Source organism: Eulemur rufifrons, chromosome 6, assembly GCF_041146395.1.
Source record: "Eulemur rufifrons isolate Redbay chromosome 6, OSU_ERuf_1, whole genome shotgun sequence".
Classification (NCBI taxonomy): domain Eukaryota; kingdom Metazoa; phylum Chordata; class Mammalia; order Primates; family Lemuridae; genus Eulemur; species Eulemur rufifrons.
In genome coordinates this window covers 95,499,001-95,519,546 of record NC_090988.1, presented here as the reverse complement: position 1 = coordinate 95,519,546, position 20,546 = coordinate 95,499,001, and the positions used below count along the sequence as shown (strand labels likewise).

The window sequence follows — 20,546 nt, the reverse complement described above, 5'->3', positions numbered from 1 at the left end:
GCTCCCGGGACAGCCTGGGCTGCGGGACGACCCCCGTCGCAGGGAGAGCCTCCCTCCGCCCCCTGCCCTGGTCCTGGCCGCCTCTCAGCCACCCCCTCGGCCCCGACGCCTCCATGCACTCACTTACGGAGCTTCGAGCTTCGCTCCGCTCCCGCCGCCAGCCTGGCCGGGCCGGGCCAACTCCTGCTCGCACTAGGACCCTCTGCCTCCACGGGAACCGTTATTCCCACTGCGGCGCCTCCCGGGAGCGGTCGCCGAGACACCAGCCAGACGTTAGGAAGCGGAATCGGGCGGCGACGCACCCAAGAAGCCCGCCAGGGGGCGCGCGCCGACCCCACTACGAGTGTCGGGGTCTCGCGGGCGTGGGGCGGGGGGCGGGGGCTCGCTCCTTGCGCCACAAGGCCCGGCCAATGGGAGCGCGCGCTGCCAGCTCGGAGGTCCGCGCCTTGGCGCCGAAAACGCGGCCCGTGGGCGGCGCGCTCCCAGCGCGCACCGGCGGACCGGCTACCTGAACTCGCGAGGCCGGCGCGGGCGCTGAGCGCACGCTTGACAGCCCCTGCACGGCCAGCGCGCGGCGTCTTCAGGCCGGCCATGGCCCCCGGCCCGCCGGCGGCCGAGACCCCGGCCCAGGGGCCCACGCCGCGCTACTTCACCTGGGAAGAGGTGGCGCAGCGCTCCGGGCGCGGGGAGCGGTGGCTCGTGATCGACCGGAAGGTGTACAACATCAGTGAGTTCACACACCGGCACCCTGGTGGCTCCCGGGTCATCAGCCACTACGCCGGGCAGGATGCCACGGTGAGCGCTGCCAGGCGAGGGCACGGGAGAGGGCAGGGCCGAGCGGCCGCGACCCGAAGCTGCTTGCGTGGGAGCCAGGAATTTCGGCACCGAGGGCTTAACGACTAATTCGGAGAAAAGCCGGGAGGCGCCGGAGCATACCTGTTGCCCGGAGATTGGGTGTCCTGCGGGCACAGGATGCAAGGGCCGGAGGGGGGCTCTGGAAATCGGAGCCTGGGGAGTGGGGGTGGAAGCCAGCAACATGCACACACAAACAAAGGGCTGCGCTGTCCGCGCATTCCGCCTGTAGCCCGAGTCTCCGGTCTCCGGGCGTGGGCCGGACCCAGAGCTGGGTTAGAAGGGAAGAGAGCAAGGATGCTGGGCGCCACGGGCGGAGGGGTCAGTCGCAGGGAGAGGGAGTCACGTTCTGTCTCGAAGGCTGGGAGGGGGAGCGCTGCTGTGTATGGACCGAGCGCGCGCCGGGCTCCACTCGCTGGCAGGAGCGGGGAGGGAGGAAGAGAGGGGACTCCTCTTGAAGATAGGGCTGAAACGGGAAAACTTGGGGAGCCCACTGCCTTGGGAACCCCTGCGCCTAGAGGACGGGGAAGGGACAGCATGCGCCGGAAAGGGCAAGCCGCGCTGGCACTCTGGGGGAAATGGGAACAGCATTAGCATACACTTAGCGAGGACGTGTCCTCGAATCCTGCCGGGGAGCTCATTGGCCGCAGGCCAGCGAGTCTCCAGCTATTCGGGTCTCCAGCTATTCGGCGCAGTGGACAGCTGTTTGCATTTCATGGCGCTAGGCCTCTTGCGGGGTCGCGTCCCTCCTTTCCTTGGGCCTCAATGCGGGGTCAGCGCGCTTCCAAACCCGGGTCCTGCAGCCTCTTTCTAGACCACTAGTCTTCAGAGCTAAGGCCCCTGGCGCCTCCCTACCGGGCTGTAGTGCCAGAGAGGAGGGAGGGCTTCCCTTGCGACCTGAATGTTGAGACGTTTCTTGGCGGCCAGGATAGCGTCGCCTCCCCATGTATCCCTTTTTGATCTTGTGCCCTGCAGCAGGACCTCCTCCGCAGTCCCCATTCACTGCCCTGGCGGCCCAGAGTGCGCCTCGGGTCACCATGGTTCCCATAACGAGGTCGCAGCGGAGCTCAAACGCTGCAGGGCGAAGACCCGCCCCACCCTCTGACACCAACCCGCCCAGGGGGCGAGGCCAGAGTCTGTGCTGATCACCCGGAGTGGTCACTCGCGGGTAGCCCAGAGGGCGGCCGACAGCGCAGGCGTGGGCTGGCGCTTGCGTAGATGGAGCAGGCACCGACGCTGGGGCTCCCGCAGTGTGATTTGGGGCCAGGGATACCGCGGTAGGGACTGCGATTGGTCCAGTATGTGTGGCGCCACCGGCCGCCGGCTCCGCCCCCGCCCCATCCCCCGCGCCCCTCCCCACATGCCGGGTCTCCGATAGCTCCTGGAACCTTAGGATGTGAATCTTGAATCTTGTTGCCGGGATCCCACCTTGCATAACCAAAATTAGCCACCCTAGAGCAGGGCGTGGTCAGAGTGCTTGGGGAAATACAGAACGCTACCCGGAACAATGGCGGAGAGGAGGAGGAATACAAAAGTTCCCCAGTTTGGACACTGGATGCCCCCCTCTTTGCAGTTATGGAGACACTAGCTGTGAGAGAGAAGGGACTTGTTAACAAGTTCCGCAAGAAAAGACTGAGAAGTCTTATAGCCCCACCTATCCCTTCTGTTCCCTACCAATACCTAAATCCTTGGGCAAAAGCTGTCCCCAGAGACACCCAGGGAAAGGGCCAGCCCAGGCAGGTCTTTCTAGGTGGTGCCCTTCTAATTAGGACACGGCAGCTGGGTGGTCTTGAGCTGTGGACACCTGGGAAAGGTCTGAGCACCCGCAAAGGGCAGCTGGCCCAGGAAGGTGGTCTCTGTTTCAATTTGGATACAGCCTTTTTGCTGGCAGGAGGATGCCTTTGGTGTGAGCCCTCTAGGAGTTGGGGGCTGGCTCCCTCACCTTTCTGTCTTGTCTCCTGCTTGCAGGACCCCTTTGTGGCGTTCCACATCAACAAGGGCCTGGTGAGGAAGTATATGAACTCTCTCCTGATTGGAGAACTGTCTCCAGAGCAGCCCAGCTTTGAGTCCACCAAGAACGTGAGACCCTGTTTGCTCTTGGGAGACTCCTGGTTGTTGGGAGTGGGGAGCGGGGAGAAGGAAAGCCCAGATGGGATCACAGGTGACCACAGTCAGTAGTTCTAGGGAGTCTCGAGGTCCCTGCTTCTCTTGCATAGTCATGGGGTCACAGGCCCAAGAGAGCAGGGCTTGGAAACCTATGGCTCTCCCGACACTGTCGCTACCATGCCTACCATCATCATTAACACGAGACCTATTTATTGAGCACTTACTATGTGCCAAGCATAAACTCATAAATTCCCACACATTTACAGATGAGAAAACTGAGGCTCAGAGAGGTTAAGCAACATGGCCAAGGATCACACAGCCAGTAAATGGCAAAGCAGGGACTTATGTCAGCTTAACTCTTAGGCACGATCCTCCTGTCATCCTCATTATTGTGGTGTCTCTGCCTAGGACTCTGGACTTCCCACAGCCACCTTAGTGGGAGTTCCTTGAGCCTGAGAGGACTGTTGTCTCCAGCAGTGTTGATTTGCCCCTGAGAAGAATAATAGGCCCCCTCTCCCTTCCCAGAAAGAGCTGACTGATGAGTTCCGGAAGCTGCGGGCCACAGTGGAGCAGATGGGGCTCATGAAGGCCAACCATGTGTTCTTCCTGCTGTACCTGCTGCACATCTTGCTGCTGGATGTCACTGCCTGGCTCACCCTTTGGGTCTTTGGGACATCCTTCGTGCCCTTCCTCCTCTGTGCGGTGCTGCTCAGTGCAGTGCAGGTGAGAGCCTTTGGCTTGTCAAGTGCACAGGCATGCTCAGCGCCCCTGGGGAAAGCTCTTTGACCCCTTCAGAAGGCCAAGGAGCCCTGCCCTCCGAGGGAGAGTTAGCACAGGAGGAGAATGTATGTTCCATTTCTGAGGCTTTTATCTGCTCATCAGCTACTTGCATCTTCATTTCTCTCACTGCCTCTCCACCTGCTGCTTCCAGGGTTCCCTTCCTCCTATGGAATTTGTTCTCTGAAACTTGAGGTTCAGGTTCTGTCACAGCCCAAGTGTGCCAAGAACAAAGATCCTGGTTTGACTTGGTTCCCTCCCCACCATTGACATTGCCTGACATGCTAATAATGGTTGGGCCCCAATTCTTGGCTGTCAGACCCACTTGGCAAGCCTTCTCCTCATCTGTGACCCTTTTTGGATTCTGGACGCCACTCCATAAGCCGTGAACTTCAGAGCTGGGGAAACTGAAGAACAGGGAAGGGATAGTGATTTACTGCAACTCACATGTGAATCAGTGGCAGAGCCAGGATTAGGACCCACGTTTCCTGACTGCTGACGCACATCGCGGGCTTTGGTGGATGAAGGAAGATGGAGGGGCTAAAGGAGGCGTTGAAGTCAGTGAGAGGGACGCTGGGCTGGTGGGCTGTCCTCAGTGCTGACTTTTCTTACCCAGGCCCAGGCTGGCTGGCTGCAGCATGACTTTGGGCACCTGTCAGTCTTCAGCACCTCCATGTGGAACCATCTGCTACATCATTTTGTCATTGGCCACCTGAAGGTCAGTGGGATAGAGAGGGGCTCTCTGAAACTCCAGGCAACAGAGGGCTGCTGGGGCAGAGGGGAGGGGAACTAGGTTTTCATACTCGTGTCCCCGCTTTTCTGCAGGGGGCCCCTGCCAGTTGGTGGAACCACCTGCACTTCCAGCACCATGCCAAGCCCAACTGCTTTCGCAAAGACCCAGACATCAACATGCATCCCCTCCTCTTTGCCTTGGGGAAGATCCTGTCTGTGGAGGTGAGCAGAGGTATCAGTGGAAAGGTCTTGGGGAATGGAAAACAGCCAGCACGGAGGGCTTTGGGGGAAATGCCCACAATGTTGTCAGTGTGGGTGAGACATCAAGGGCGGGGCTGGCTGGGGCTTTGCCATTTGGAAGTTCTGGGAATCAACAGGCAGTAGACTGGGGCTGCCCAGGACAGCATCACCATCCTCCCTAGTGAGTTCAGTCAGCGCATAGTTATTGCACAGAAAGTACCATGTGCTGCAGAGGATCCAGAGGATGACCAGGAGATCACTGTGAGCTCTGCTCATCCGAGGGGGTGATGAGGGCACCTCCTGGGGCTGCTTTTGACCCTCCTGCCCCAGGGAGTCACCCCCTGCACTTGGTATTGCTCTCAACACTTGGATCTCCTACCTGTCAGTCATCCCCGTCCCCTGGACTGATATCCAGAACACAGATAGGACCGTCTTACTCTTCTTTGACACCCAGTGCCTGGAACATTCACTCACCGAGTGCTTCCCACCCTTCTGATCCCAGCCCGACTTCCGTGGTGGTCAGCATTGGGTTTGAGCAGAAATCATAACATAGTGCTGAAGGAAGAATGTCTCCGGGTAGAGATCTGGGGAGCTTTTAGTAAGCATCAGGCAATGGAAGGCTCTGAAATGCCAGCAAAGTTCTTTGAAAAGTTCATTTAAAATTTACCCCGAGTCCCAAGGCTCCAGGCTCCAGTTAGAGTTCTGCCAGGTCCTCTTCCCCAACTCAGTGACATTTCAGCTTGCCAGGAATTAAACTATTGTTAAACGCATTTCAATTCTAGGCATGAGTTCAAGGTAGCCTGGCTCTGTTCTCCCCCCTGGCTATGAGAACACTGTGGAAGGCCTTGGCAGCACTGGCTGTCCTGACAGGAGCAGCTCATAGTTTGAGGTTCATACCCCACCTGTCCATAATGTTCCAGTTTTCCTACCTCCTGAACATGGGCTTCTTGGGTTTGTTACATGTCTAACTCCAACCCTGTGTGAACCAGCCCTGACCCCCAACCTGGCTCGGTTGGCTGCTTCAAGGGCAGTGTGGTTATTTACTGGGCAGTAGTACTTCCATTGTCACTACAGGGGGTCAAAAAAACAGGTGGGGAGGCTAAGGGGCAGGGAACCATCTCACACCACTACCTTTATTGCTTCTTGGTACTCGGGTATTCCATCTGCAGACATGAAAGATGGAGGATGATCTGGGACCCAAAATAGCCTTTCCTTTTGTTCTTTCTTTTTTCTGCCCGCTAGTTATGAGGCTGGGGATAGGCTGCCTGTTAGTGAATACCTGGGCTGTCAGCTGTTGGGGGCTTGCTTCAGTCCCTCAGGGTACAGCTTAACTGGATCTTGATGCCCGTGCTGACCCTGTGACATCTACCTCTGTGCCTCCCATCTCTCCTGGAGGACAACGAGGTGCAGGGGACACTTTGCTCTAAATGGAACCCTTCTGACTGAGGGTCTAAACAAGATGGGGCAAAGTTATTAGGATCATAATGGCATTTGGTTGCCATTCAAGGAGGCAGCAATGGACGGGGCTCCTTTTCATAACAGTTCCAAGATAGGAGGCCAGGGTTCTGCCCTACCCACCCCACCAAACAAGAAGGGTGCTTCTCTTTCGGTTTCCCCCTCAGTTAATGTGGATCAGGATGGGGTGACTGTCACCACCACATCTAGCTCACCAGCAGGCCTTGTTCACACTGCCTCTGAAGCACATCCCAAACCCACTGACTTCGTGAGCCCTACGGCTGTGCCTCCCCCCGGCCTGGTCTGGCTCTGGTCTGCATTAACTCCAGCCTCCCCCCTGCAGCTATACCTGCCCCCTACAATTCTCTTCACCTCTAGCCAGAGTGAGCAATTTAAAGCGCAAAGCAGATCATGCCACATCTGTTGAAAACCTTCCAGCGACTTATTGCCACTGAAATAAAACCCAAACTCCTTACCATGGTCTTACCAAGGCCTTCTAGGGCCCTGTGTGATCTGGCCCCTCCCTGCATTTCTGGTCTTCTCACTCTCCCATTGCTTCCTGTCCCTTGAGTGTCCGGGAGCCTCTGCGCTGGCCATTCCTCTGCTTTGAATGTTCCTCCACTGCCTGTCTGCACTGCTGGCCCCTCTCATCAGTCAAGTCTCACTTCAGATGGCAGCACCTGCGGGAGGCCGTGTCTGACCCTTGCTGCCTCCCTCTCTCTGTCCTGTTTTCCTCTTTTTAATCTGTGAACCACCTTGAGCTCCGTTGACAAATTTATCACCGGTTTCCTCTCCTCGGGCTGTAGGCTATGAGGGTAGGAACTGTGTATTATTCACCTCTCTTATCTTCAGCAGCTAGAACAGTGCCAGGTGCACAGTAGGCGCTCAAGTACTTGTTGAATGACTCTGTTAATGTGGAAAGAACACTTCATCTAGCTAAAGCGATTTGCACAGAGTAGGCCCTCAGTAAACAACTTGTGAACACAGAGGGCGGACGCATGGAGGGATGAGCTGGCATTTGCTCTGGAGTCCAGTGCTCCTCTGGTGCCCTCATGGTTGTCTGGTCGCCTGAACTAGTTGGGACAAGAGAAATAGAAGGAGCCGGGGACTGACAGACAGCAGAGCTTTGCTGTCATGTTTCTGTGAGCCCGTGCTAGGGGTTCTGGGTTGACTGGTTGTCTGTCCTGGCAGTCCCAGCCTGTCTCTTCAGCAGCTGGGCTTACAAAATGACCACCACCTGCTGGGGAAAACTTTGCCAGAACTTCCAGATTGCCAGGTTGTTCTTGGTATCCTTTCTACAAATATTTGCCAGACTTTGCTTAGCTTTCAAGAGATTTTGTAAAGCTCATGAGACCCAAATATTTTGATGGGGAGGATTAGGAGCTGGATATAGCAGGAATACTTAACCTGTATAGGGGTAGATTCTGGTTGTCCATGGAGAGTCTGGTGTCAAAAACGTACCAGATGGGAGAAAGGAAGGGGAGACGACAGTGGAGCCTGGAAACCTCATTACAAAGGTGTCTCTGGGTGAACACAAGGAGTCCTCAGGACCTGTAGACTGCACTGTGCACGTCCCTCACAGAGGCATGGCCGTCGAGCTGCAGGCCGTGGCGTGGCACACTTGCAGGGCACGGCCCGGCGCTTCATGCTCCATGTGCTGGAGGTAAGGCTGGGCCCGCTGGAGCCTTCCGGTAGCACCAACAAGCTGACAGCTCTGCGGCAGGCCCACACTTCCAAGCAGGGAGAAACTAAGGTCACAGGGGAAGGGAAACAGGTGACTGGTCTATAGATGCTGATTTGTTTGCTTTTCTTTACAGCTTGGTAAACAGAAGAAGAAGTACATGCCGTACAACCACCAGCACAAATACTTCTTTCTGAGTGAGTGTCCTCGTCCAACACGGGGAGCTGCCTTGGGAGGGGGTGCTGACGGGTACGAGGAGGAAATGGCTCTCCAAGGGACAGTGGTATGTTAGGGGAGGAGGCTGGAAGAAGCACCCCAACCCCGGTGACTCCCTGCATGGGAGCAGTTTGCCCTCTCAGCTGAGCAAAGGCAACAGTTAGGCTAACGTTTGGTCATTTGGTTGGGAGGCGAACCTCATCTTAAACCTTGTGAAACAGAGACCTGGGCCACGGTGACCTAGCTGAGTCTAGTCCAACTCCCAGGGGAGCAAAGGTACAGATAGCTCTGAGGGGCGGCAGTGGAAGAGCTATTAGAACTGAGAAGAAGACATTTCTGTGGTTGTCTGAAGCACTTTCTGAAGCTGCTATAAATTCCCTGCTTTACGAGTCTGCTCCATAATGCTCAAAATTTGAGCTTTAAAACTCTTTTAAAATTTCAATTTTTAAAAGGAAGGGAAGGAAGGATTTCACTGATCCCATTTTAGTTTGAAGGAATTCGTCCTAACTGTCTATTACCAACTATCCCTACGAGAGAAAGGTGGATGGGGTGGAAGGGTGGAGAAGAGACCTCTGGAGGAAAGAATTTTAGAATCCATGGCACCTGAAGATAGAGGAGCCATGGGTGGGCCCGGTAGAGCAAGGGGTCACAGGCAGCATCAGGCACTGCAGGGAAGAGACACAGAACAGGAAATGGGGCAGCATGTGGGATGACACCCACCTCTTCAACTCCCAGTTGTTTTTCAAAAGAAGCCCTCTGCTCCTTCTCACAGCTGACCTCCAGGGCTCCAGGTTGAGGTGGCACAGGCCCATCTCCCTGGTCCACGGAAGTGAGCTGCTCCTCCTGGGCAGGATCAGCACGGCCCTCCTCCCACACACACGCTGCCTTGCTTCTGCCGCCTCAGCCACGTGGTAGAGCAGCCCGGACACAGGGCCAGTGACTGCAGGGACAGGCCTAGTGCCAGTAGGAAGGCCCCGGGCAAGGTAACGCAGGGAGCTTTTTAAGGACACAGGAGCAGAGCAAGTCCCACAGGTGGAGCTGCTTGTCCTGCTGGAAGCTGGGAGAGTGCCACTCCCACCCCTCACCCCCAGGGCACTGTCTTGGGAAGTTTCTCCTTGTCCAGACTTGCATTTGTGCCGCCTTCAGTGCCTGCTGGCTCCAGTGGATTGAGGAGTGCTCAGGCAGCTGGAGAGGTGACAGGGGATGGCGGACAAGGCAGCCCATGCTGGAGGCTGTCTCTCCAGCACCAATAAGCCCTTTCCTGACCCTCATGTGGCTCATGCCCCTCCCTGTCTCTGTTTCTTCCCCAGTTGGGCCCCCAGCCTTGGTGCCTCTCTACTTCCAGTGGTATGTTTTCTATTTTGTTATCCAGCGGAAGAAGTGGGTGGTGAGTATCCATGGCCAAAGGTCCCACATCTTGTCTCCAGTACCCAGACAGGTTTTCCCGGGGAAGCTGAGACTGATTTCAGGCCTAATGTAGAGCAAAATAATAGAACCAGGTATAGATTCTCCTTATCTCTAAGTGGGATGCAGTGATTTGGCTTACAGCCAGCATCTCCTGAGGTTCTGTGCTGGGCATGATGCCAGGGCCAGCCTGGGGATGGGGAAGGTGAGGGGGAAACAGTACCTATTCTCAAGAAAATTCTGATGAAGCAGAATGGGGTTGTTAGCAGAAAAGAGATACAGGCAAAAGGTTCTAGGGATTCCAAAAGGGGCTTGACTGCACCTGGCCTTGTGAAGTCACTTTTCTAGCTGGCCTTAGGATAGGCACTTGACAAGCAGAGGTGGGCCAGGGGGAGGATGGACTCTTGAGCAGAGAAGCTGAGAAGTGAGGCGTGAGTTTGGCCACTGGACATATCATAGAAGACTCAGATGTCGGGGGAAGAGTATGATGCTTGGTTCAGTGTGCAGAACAGTGACTGGAGTTTTGATCGGGGCACTAGCATGGACTGAGGCCTGGTCCCGGAAGAGTCATTTGGTTCAGATGGGTTGGGAGGAGCTGAAGGCAGGGAGACCCTGTAGGCCTTGCTATCTGTGAAGGTGACAGACAAGGAGGGCTGGGAGGTGCCACTAGGAATGGAAGGAAGGAGCAGTGGCACTAGATACTGTAGGGTTGGGCCCCTGAGAGGAGAAGCTGAAAAGGAGCGACTACCAGGAGAATGGCTGCAGCATGCAAAGAGATGGGTGAAGTGAGAGGAAGAGGAAGAGCTGCACTGTGGCTAAAACGCCCTCTGCCTTGCTCACGGCAGGACCTGGCCTGGATGATCACCTTCTACGTCCGCATCTTCCTCACTTATGTGCCGCTGCTGGGACTGAAAGGCTTCCTGGGCCTCTTCTTCATGGTCAGGTAGTATAGGGACCAGGGATTGGTGAAGGAAGGCAAGATGCTGGGGGGTGACCAGTCTGACCTGGGGGCTGTGCCGGGACTTTGGGTAGCAGGGGTGTTTCAGGAGTTGGCTCAGGAAGGGTAGATAAGCTGGAAGGGAAGTGAAAACTCTGGGCTCTGCTATACTGTTTTTGTCTGTGTGCAACAGGTTCCTGGAAAGCAACTGGTTTGTGTGGGTGACACAGATGAACCACATCCCCATGCACATTGATCACGACCGGAACAAGGACTGGGTCTCCACCCAGGTAAGGGATGGTCACTCACAACACCTATGCATAACACAACTAATGAAAAGGGTGGGTGGGTAAGAGTAATTGCAAAAAAAATAAATAAATAAATAAAGCCCCGCCCCCCAGCAGCATTTCCTCCTTAGCTGAGGCTTCTCTCCTGCCACTCTGTGAGGTGAGTGAGCAGGACAGTCCCTGCCCTGTTGTCAGCCAGCCTTACCTGGAGTAGGCTGGGCAAAAGCTGGGTCTTTTCCTCCAGCTCCAGGCAACATGCAACGTCCACAAGTCTGCCTTCAATGACTGGTTCAGCGGACACCTCAACTTCCAGATTGAGCACCAGTGAGTAGGGGGAGCTGGGGAGCGTGTAGGGTGGGCAGCAGGTGGGAGCAGAGGAGCAGGAGCCACTGACTCTCCTGTTCTCCCTGAAGTCTTTTCCCCACGATGCCCCGACACAATTACCACAAAGTGGCTCCCTTGGTGCAGTCCCTGTGTGCCAAGCATGGCATAGTGTACCAGTCCAAGCCCCTGCTCTCAGCCTTCGCCGACATTGTCCAGTGAGTATCTGACTGAGCCCAGGACTGTGGCTGGTAGGGAGGGAAGAGGGCAGGACAATGGGAATGGTGGTGATGCATGGGGTGGGAGGGACAGGGTTTTCCCAGTCGTTAGCAGTGGAGGTCACCAAGGCAGAGGCAGGGTGCTCTATCGGTCTTGTGGCCAGGTCAGGCCTGTGCCCTCGCTGGGCTTCCCCTTGGTGCCACGGCCCAAGCCAGCTTCTCAGAAGCAAAGGGGAGGAAGGGAAGCCACCACATGGAAGAGGGCCTTAAGTCACGGGGCTCGGCCTCCGTCTGTCTGTAAGAACTGCACTGCTCCATGTCTGGTGGGCCCAGCTCTGCCTGTCTCCCTCACTGTCTGCTCCATCTTGTCCCTGCAGCTCACTGAAGGAGTCGGGGCAGCTCTGGCTGGATGCCTATCTTCACCAATAACAACAGCGCCCCCTGCCCCACGTGGAAGAGGAAGAGGAGGACTCTGGAGCCAAACCAGAGTGGAGCTTGAGGGACAATGCCACTATAATTCTAGTATTCAGAGGAGGGATGAGCTTGGGGACATAAAGGCTCTGGCTCCAGCCTCTCCTTTTTATCCTCTAGGCACAGATCTAAAGAGGTGTGAGGGGGACACACAAGTCCCCCAGAAAGAAGGAGCTGTTGGGGCAGGGATGTGAGACAGTTTTATTGTTTCCTTTTTCTGGTTTGGCAGATGCAGGTGGCTGGTGAGCAAAGGGAACTGGGAGGGCATGAGAAGAGGGGGACTACTGAGCCCAGAGGCAGCACTAAAACTAGCACTAAACTAGCACTAAAACTCCACTCATATAAAGGGTGAGCTCATCTCACTGGTCCACTTCTCCACCCTCACTTGAAAACCTCAGATGGATGGAGCAACTGAACCTTTTGAGCAAGATTTAGAAAGGATGCAATAACACTTAGAATTCTGCGTTGGCTGGGCATGGTGGCTCACGCCTGTAATCCTAGCACTCTGGAAGGCTGAGGCGAGAGGATTGCTTGAAGTCAGGAGTTCAAGACCAGCCTAAGCGAGAGCAAGACCCCATCTCTACCCAAAATAGAAAAATTAGCCAGGTGTAGTGGCGTGCACCTGTAGTCCCAGCTACTTGGGAGGCTGAGGCAGGAGGATCGCTTGAGCCCAGGAGTCTGAGGTTGCAGTGAGCTATGATGCCACTACAGTGTACCTGGGGTGACAGCGAGATTTTGTCTCAAAAAAAAAAAAAAAAAACCTCAAAAAACAAACCACTTGAAATTCTGGGGCCTGGTATAACAGTGCCAGGGAGCTCAGCTCACTGCCCAGGGCCAGTTGTGACCTAGGTTTGCCTCAGGCTGATGGGAGAAGCCATTTTCCAGTTTCAGGAGCAGGCAGGGCAAAGGTCCTAAAGGATCCTGGTGCCACTGATTTTGGTCTGTTCCATCCTGGGTCTGGAGGGAACACTAGGTCCTAGCTCTTGCCAGAACGGATGGTACAGAGAGTTGCTGGCTTCACCTCCTCTTTCACCTCTTCAGCCACCTCCTAAGGAACAGAAGAGAACTGAGTCTACTTCTCGCTCCACAGCAATTGAGCAGATGTGGCAACTGTCCTCCCTAGAAACAAAAGGGGCACCCAGTGGTTCCCGTTTGCTTCCCAACCTGCAATTCCAAGTTTAATAAAACAGCAAGTAGTGAACACAAGTGATCAAATTGGGAGATACTAATTACCAGTCACAAGAAAAGACACAAGTTTCAGTCGTAAGGAGTGTAAGGGCTATAAGCAGAAACTTTCTATAAAGTAAATTACGTTACAGCATTATTTTTGAGCACGAGCAGTGGGTTCAATATAATCAGTTTATAGTTCTAAATCAGAAATAGGAAGATTAGGTAGTAGGTTATCAGAACTTATTAACATTAGTGTCACTAAAGTTGGTATTCAACCCCTCCACTGCTAAATTTGACTGGCTTTCCAAAAAATAAATTTTAAAAATTTTTAAAAAAGAAATAGGAAAATTAAAAATACAGTAACGTTTGTGATCGTCATTGCTGTAGCTAGGTGCCTTACTCTGTCCACTCTTGTTCAGGTGTCTTATTCTTCTGGAGACCAGATAGGAATTTAGGATGACTTCTTACAAAGCACATCCATGTGATACTAAAATACAATTTTTTAATCTTCTGGATTTTAAAAGATGAAAACATTTTAAGCCGTCTCTGCAGAGAGGGAACACAGGAGTATGCCCAGGAGTCTTGCCCTCACTCCCAGGGCTGCCTCCCTCCTTGGCCTTTCAGTCCAGGTGAGGGGGATTATTTTTTTGCCTGTTCAACAGCATCTACTCTTGGCACATTGACCATTTTCGACACTGGGAGAAGAGAACCTCACACTAGAAGGAAACAGCAGAGCCCACGTGCAGTTTGGGGAGGGAACAGCAGACCGTGAAGGAGATGAAGGTCCTAAGGCACCTTGGGATAAGGTTAGAGGCACCACCTGCAGAGAGGCTGTCAGGATTACTTAGAAGTTTGGCAAAACCAAGACAGGCTTGGAGGGGAATACAGTTAGGGAACAGGTTGCAGGAGAGTTCAGATCTTTTCCATTTGGGCAGATTTTGCCTGGCTGGAAAATCTGGTTTAAAATAGCCTGGGTCAAAAAATTAGAAGCAGAATTGAAGAGTTCTACTTTCTTGGCTTCTCCCTCCAAAAGAAGTGCTATTTCTTCCCCATTCCTCTATTCCCTGACACCTAAGGTTTGGGGGTGGTGTCACCAGCCTGTCAAGCCAACTGGCTTTGGGTCCAGACTACCCAATCTAAGCAAACACCAGTGAGATTCTACTGAGCCAAGACTAGGTCCTCAAAGCACCTGCACCACTGTGGCCTTCTCTCTTCAGCCTATAGCAATATGGTCTCATGGCCACAAAGTGACAAAAGGCTCAGAGTGTTACAGAGGTAAAAATGAATGATCTCAAATCTACTGACAGATGAGAAAATGGGCCTAGAGAGGAAAAGTTACCTTGGTCACAGATCATGGTCACAGAATTAACATTTGAACTCGCATTTGTACAGCTCCAACTTCTATGTTTATCTTTATTACTTTCATCTTTCTACTACCTGGCCAGAGGCACCTCCTTTAATCAGGCCTGGTATCAGTATCCTCTTTGTGTGTACCAATTTTGTTACATCCCGTTGAAGTAAAGCAGGAAAATAAAAGTTAATTTTGACCAAATGAAGGTTGTTCATTTGTAGCCCCTGATGCTCATCTATATGTGTACATAGGATTCCCTGGTGCCCTGACTACAAGTTACTGTTCACCTCTGTGTGCTGTAACTGCTTTCTGAACATGAATTACTGCAGACCCCTATAAGTCCCTTGGGCAGAGGAAGGAAGGCACATAAGGACCCTCTAGAAAACATAAAGGGTGGCAACGAAGAGCAAGTCCTTCCCACGACACCTATGTGTTCAGATGCAAGGTTGCCCAGGTAGACTTGCCAGGTTTCAATGCCCTCATCCTTTTGTCCTTCAGTTTTCCATTTTGAATTATTTTCCTTTTACTTTTCAACTCATTTCTAGGAAATTGCCAAATGGTTAGTCCGTAAGAGTCCTATCTGCCTAAATCTTTCTCTGCAAGCAGTGCCTCAGAGCTGAACTACAGAGCAATTCCTCTTAGCCTTCCATCCTACCAGAACAGCTCTCCTGAGCAAAAACACATTTGGAGGCATAATTGACTTTCCCTGCAGTGTGCCCATACATAGATTAACAAACTCTAGAAAAGATCAAGCAACTCAGCTTCGAAAAACAAACCACTACATGCTTGACTACCACGGGGTACAAGCCCTTAATTACAGTTAGGGGCACTGAGGTGGTAACGCTTAAGAAATCTTACCATCACCAAAGCCCTATTGCCATTACCGCAGGTTTAGAATCAAACTACCTGAATCAGAAAATGCAGCTCAAATAAGTTGTATGGCTTGGTTCAATCTGGGGAAATGTTTCACTTGTCATCACCTGTGAGGAGTAGAGCAGTGAACAAAGCTAAGCTCCCTGCCTTCAGGATAGAACTTTTTGTGTCTATCAGTGATTTTCAAAAGGGTGCCTAATGATGAGGCCATTGCAGGGGAGACAATATTCCATCCCTGCCACCAGAGGCACTCTTATACCCTGAGATTTCACTTTAACAATAGTTAGCTCAGGCCAGGCATGGTGGCTCATGTCTGTAACCCTAGCACTCCGGGCAGCCGAGGCAGGAGGATTGCTTGAGCTCAGGAGTTTGAGACCAGCCTGAGCAAGACTGAGACCCTCCATCTCTACTAAAAATAGAAAAAATTAGCTGGGTATGGTGGCACTTGCCCATAGTCCCAGCTACTTGGGAAGCTGAGACAGGAGGATTGCTTGAGCCCAGGAGTTTGAGGTTGCTGTGAGCTAGGCTAATGCCATGGCACTCTAGCCCAGGCAACAGATTGAGACTGTCTTTAAAAAAAAAAAAAAAAATAGTTTAGCTCCATCAAAAGATTAAAAGATTTGAAAACCACTGGTCTTCAGTCCTCTACATGTTTAATCTGTCAAGACATTGTCAACTTAAATATCGGAAAGTTACTTAAGTGTCCCTGTTAACTTGAAATGGCAGTGATAGAAATGCTAAAAATTCAGAAACCCAAATGGGCCAGCTCCCCACCAAGCTTTACCAGGATTAGAAAACTTTCAAAGTTCAAAAACATTCCAACTTTATGAGAAACGGCAACCTGAATTTGATGTCACAAAAGGAGCAAGAAAGTGGTTTCTAAAGGGCAGCTTTCATATTTACAAACTGGCAATGTAAATGCTTGGATGTTATGAGGTAGTTGATCTAAACTGTGAGGCTTTCTCCTTACCTCACACACAGAGAGTAGGTGGGAGGCTTGAAATCCATTCAATTTATTAAAATTCCCTTCCCAGACAGACAAAATAAATGAGGCATCCTCCTCCAAATGGCTGAAGTACCACCACAGCAGCCGAGGCCATTTTATGTGGCATGGCGCCACCTTGTGGCCACTGCCAAACCACCTACTGTTAATAGGGCGCCATTCCAGCAGAGTTTTTTTGTGTGAGACGGGGTCTCCCTCTGTTGCCCAGGCTGGAGTAGTGGCTCAATCCTAGTTCACTACAGCCTCAAATTCCTGGGCTCAAGTGATCCTCCTGCCTCAGCCTCCTGAGTAGTGAGGACTACAGGTGTGCACTACCATTCCTGGCTGATTTTTATTTTTTTTGTAGAGATTGCATCTAGCTATTTTTCCCAGGTTTGTCTCAAACTCCTGGCCTCAAGCAATCCTCTTGCCTTGGCCTCCCATAGTGCTGGGATTACAGACGTGAGCCACAGCACCCAGCCTCCAGCATGTTATTTAATTAAAAAGGAGAACATTATATTCTATCTGGAGCCTGGGGGTATTAATATTTCCAAATGTTCTCAAAGAACATGACACTTTGGTTACTTTTATAATTTTATTGACTTTTTTCTCTTCATAACTTCAAAATAAAAACAGCACACGAAAACCAGTGTATTATTCCAAAGTCTCAACACAGTTAATTACTTCAAAAAGGCCAGAACATCATCTTACTCCACTGAATAACCACTGTAAAGACTCACTACATAGCAAGTTCAAGTTTCTGCCCACACCAAGACACAGCCAATAATCAAACCCTTGCTGCCACCCCCAGGGGCTCTGGCTCTCTGCCTGTCTTCTCTCTCAGCAGCTCTTCCGGTGCCAAGACGGTCTTCCTGACGGGTCTCTTTCAAGGCAGGTCAAGGCTGAGCTGGAGAGAGAAGCTCCGTCTGAGTCCACAATCACCTCCCACTGGCCACCGGTTAGCCAGCCAGGAAATCATTTCCACACAGTCTTTTGTCTCCACTGTTTGTTTCCCTCTCCCTTCTCTAAGACTTATTGCTATCAATTACACGTAACAGTGGATTCAGTGTCCAATAAACTACCGGAGAAGTGGTTTGAGTTTGAGCCTGACATACTTTCCTGAGCTAAAAAAAGAAAACAAATTACCTCGATGGCCTTCCTGCCATTAAGATCAAGTAAAAAAGGGAAAAGCACTATTGAGAAGGGCAGCATTAGAAAAGCAATAGATTCTCCTCCCCGCCTCCATGGAGGCTGCTCTAGCTCTAGCTCTTCAGGGTACAAGACAGTACAACGAGGAGGTACAATGGGGAGAAACGTTTATTTTCCCCTTTTGAACTTTGCTGCTGTCCCCGTCTTTGCCTTCTTCTTAGCGGATCCCTTGGGTTCTGGCTCCTTGCGCTTAGCCGAAGACAGCGAGCCAGTCACCTTGAAGAAATCATCCAAGCGCCCCTGAGTGCTGCCTTGGCGGCTCTTGCTCAGCCGCTTGACCCCACTGCGGATTCGCTCCTCAGAGAACTGCTTTTCACCACACATGAACTTGACCAGCTCTTCTTCATTCGGCTCGCTCCACTTCAGCTCCACAGACTCTGGGTCCAGCACTTCGGGTTCCAGGAAGAGCCGCTGGGCTTCCTTGTGGAGCCAATTTTCCGGCACAGGGTACTTGTTGGGGTCGAGCCGCCTCACGATCTCCTCGATGCTCTTGTGCTTCTGGATGAGGTCCACAGCCCGCTTGGGCCCGATGCCCCGGATACTCTCACAGTAGTCACTACCCAGCAGGATGCAGAGATCCACAAACTGCTCCTGGTTCAGGCCCAGCTGCTGCAGAATCCGGCTCAGGTGGAATTCCTGGATGGGCAGCTTCTTGGCCTCACTGGCAGTCAGGTGTCGCATGAGCACAGGGCTGCCGAAGGTGAGGCAGTCCATGTCCTCAGTGGCTGCAGCGTAGACTTTGCCAGCCTTCACCAGGGCAGCACAGCTGGCCTCTGCCTCACTGGGCGCGTCGAGGTACGGGATGCCCATGAGGCTCAGCAGATGTTTGCACTCATCGTTGTGCTGCTTGGTGACCTTCACCAGACGCTTGGTGAATTTTTCCACCTCCTCCTCGGCCCCAGCAGCCTGAGCCTGCTGCAGCTGCTTCTCTGCCTCAGCCCGCCGCTCACTGCGTTTGGCCAGCTCGCCTGACTTGAGCTGCGGTGGTTTGCCATCAAAGACATACACGGGCTTGATGCCGTTCTCCATCATGCGGATGGTGCGATAGAACATGCCCATCAGGTGGCTGGTGGTCTCACCCTCCTCGTTCTGCAGCACATCCCCGCTCTGGCGAACAGCTATCAGGAACTGATAAATGCTCATGGAGGCATCAATAGCCACCTTGCGGCCAAAGTAGCTCTTGATGTCATTCTCCCGGATGGCACTGGGGGCCACATCAGCAATTAGTTTGGCCAGGCCTTGAATCCCCATGGCGATATAGAGGAGGGATGGCTAAAAGAGAAAGGCGAGTAGTAAAAGGACGAATTTTAAGGATGCAAAAGGAACAAGGGTTATAATTGGTACTACCTCACCAAATTCACACATTCACCTAATCAAATTTAGCACAACAAAAAAAAAAAAAAAACAAGAAGCAAAGTCAGCACTGCAGGAGATGAAACGATGAACAAGAGAAGGTCCCACTGTCAGAAAACTTACAGTCTAGCAGGAGAATTTGCTCATTTAATACTAAGGCTTACTGAGTACCAGGAACTGACCTGGGTGCTGAGGGGAATAAACACTGTTGACAGTCTAAGGCAACAGCATTATCTATTATACAAACAGGACTACAACGTAATGTCTGCATCAAGGACCATGGAAAGCCAGAGGAAGTGCTTGGCAGCTTGAGGAGCCCAGAAATCATGACAGAACTGAGCCTTGAAAGACAGGCAAATATTAATGCCAGTTACACAAATATAAGTGGTTTGTTCTGAGTCTCTGGAGAACTCTGACTGATACAGTAGCCTTGGAGACTAATATAGCAAACATAGGCAAATGGGGAGTAATGTGGCTTTCTCACATGCTGCTCTAACCTCTCTTCAGCATCCCCTCAGCACATAACAGTTTCTACTTTTACCATGCTGTTGCCAGGAGTTTTAAGTCTTTCCCCTTGTATCTCTCCACATTTCACTAAGTCTGAAAAGTGAACACCATGGCTCCTACCCTACCCCGGGTCCTGATTTAGGAGCCTGGCATGCTGTAGTCACTCAGCCCAGTACTGCACTTCTGTGGTTCAGGCCTCTCATCAACTCCTTTCTAGGGCAGTGTTTCCCAAACTACCTTATAACTTTTGCCACTTTCAACTAAAATCTGTACTTTCGTTCACTTAATATTTTCTTTAAATGGAGACAATTTTTTTAAAAATCTAAGTTGAAAAGAGAACTCATCTTAAGCAATAATATCTGTTACATCAGTTACGTTTTAATATTTGTTAAATGTGTACCTACTAAAAAGGATATTTTTGGGGTGCAACTTAAAGTCATCTTGTACCCACTGGCCATAGGTGCCCAACAATCTAAGAAATTTTCTACCACGCCTTTTAATTGTTCCTACTCTTCCTTCACATGGTTCTTTCTAAAGCATTAATGACTCTGCCCTCCTCCTGCCATCCACTCACCCCCTCCTTCAAGATCCATCTCATTTTAGTTCTCCTGTGAATGGCAATGGCAAAAGCTCTGGCCTTGCGTCTAGGGGCCAGCATTTACCATCTGTGTGACATTCCTAAGTTACTTAGGTTTGGTTTTCTATAAAAGGACAACCACGCCTGTCTTGCAGGATGACTGCCAGGGTTAACTGAGACAATAGCTGTAAGTTTCTACTGTCCCGACATAACACCAGGTACTTTGTAAATGTTCCCCATCCAAAACCCATTCAATCCGTTCCTTCCTGCCGCAAACCGGCAGCTTTGCTAGAATGTGTACTGAAATGACCATTCATAGTGAGCCGTTTATCTCCTCGCGGCATCTACCAGAAGCAGGCAGGAAAGGGGCCTAAACAAGAAAAGTTTCAAAAATGTTTCTCGTCCACAGTCTTAGTAAAAATACACCCCGAACTCATAAGGTCTAAGTTATTAACGTCTTTTCTACAAGTGAAGAAAGAGGCTCGGAAGGTACGCGTCTAGCCCAAGTCTCACAGCCGGAAAGTGGCAGGACCGCCAGACTGCGAATCTCGTGCACGCCAGATTCCGGCTCCCCACGGCACCCAGCGCAGAGCGGACCGCGTTGCTCTACGAGGCGCTTCCCACGGGGCCTCACCTGGCCTTTGGGGCACAACGCTTTGGCAGCTAGAGCTTGGTCCGGTGTTGTCCAGGACACTCCTAAAGTCTGCTCCCCTTCTCCGCTTGGCCGCGGGTCGGCTCCTGCTCCGGCGCCTTCCAAAGCCCGCGCTCCCGTCACGTGACCCGCCCGCCGCGCACAGCCTCCCGGGGAGTGTAGTGCAGGCCCCGCC

General features: G+C 52.2%; 2 protein-coding genes across 2 annotated transcripts; one reads left to right on the top strand and one right to left on the bottom strand.

Moving 5' to 3' along the window:
- Positions 1-576: 576 nt before the first annotated feature.
- Positions 577-11,956, top strand: FADS1 (fatty acid desaturase 1). The gene is made up of 12 exons (XM_069471470.1): positions 577-795; positions 2,821-2,931; positions 3,484-3,681; positions 4,352-4,453; positions 4,561-4,689; positions 7,980-8,040; positions 9,370-9,446; positions 10,309-10,406; positions 10,594-10,690; positions 10,932-11,011; positions 11,101-11,226; positions 11,604-11,956. The coding sequence occupies exons 1-12, from the start codon at positions 592-594 to the stop codon at positions 11,653-11,655; spliced, it is 1,335 nt and encodes a 444-aa protein (XP_069327571.1). The 5' UTR covers positions 577-591; the 3' UTR covers positions 11,656-11,956.
- Positions 11,957-16,654: 4,698 nt separating this feature from the next.
- FEN1 (flap structure-specific endonuclease 1) lies at positions 16,655-20,460 on the bottom strand. The gene is made up of 2 exons (XM_069470103.1): positions 20,354-20,460; positions 16,655-18,554 (listed from the first exon to the last, which is right to left on the bottom strand). Exon 2 carries the CDS (start codon positions 18,531-18,533, stop codon positions 17,391-17,393), a length of 1,143 nt encoding a protein of 380 aa, XP_069326204.1. The 5' UTR covers positions 18,534-18,554; positions 20,354-20,460; the 3' UTR covers positions 16,655-17,390.
- Positions 20,461-20,546: the final 86 nt, after the last annotated feature.

Coding starts and splice junctions, on each gene's coding strand:
- FADS1 (XM_069471470.1), top strand. CDS start 592: ATGGCCCCCGGCCCGCCGGCGGCCGAGACCCCGGCCCAGGGGCCCACG. Junction 3,682..4,351: donor TGCTGCTCAGTGCAGTGCAG/GTGAGAGCCTTT, acceptor TTTCTTACCCAG/GCCCAGGCTGGCTGGCTGCA. Junction 4,690..7,979: donor GGAAGATCCTGTCTGTGGAG/GTGAGCAGAGGT, acceptor TTTTCTTTACAG/CTTGGTAAACAGAAGAAGAA.
- FEN1 (XM_069470103.1), bottom strand. CDS start 18,533: ATGGGGATTCAAGGCCTGGCCAAACTAATTGCTGATGTGGCCCCCAGT.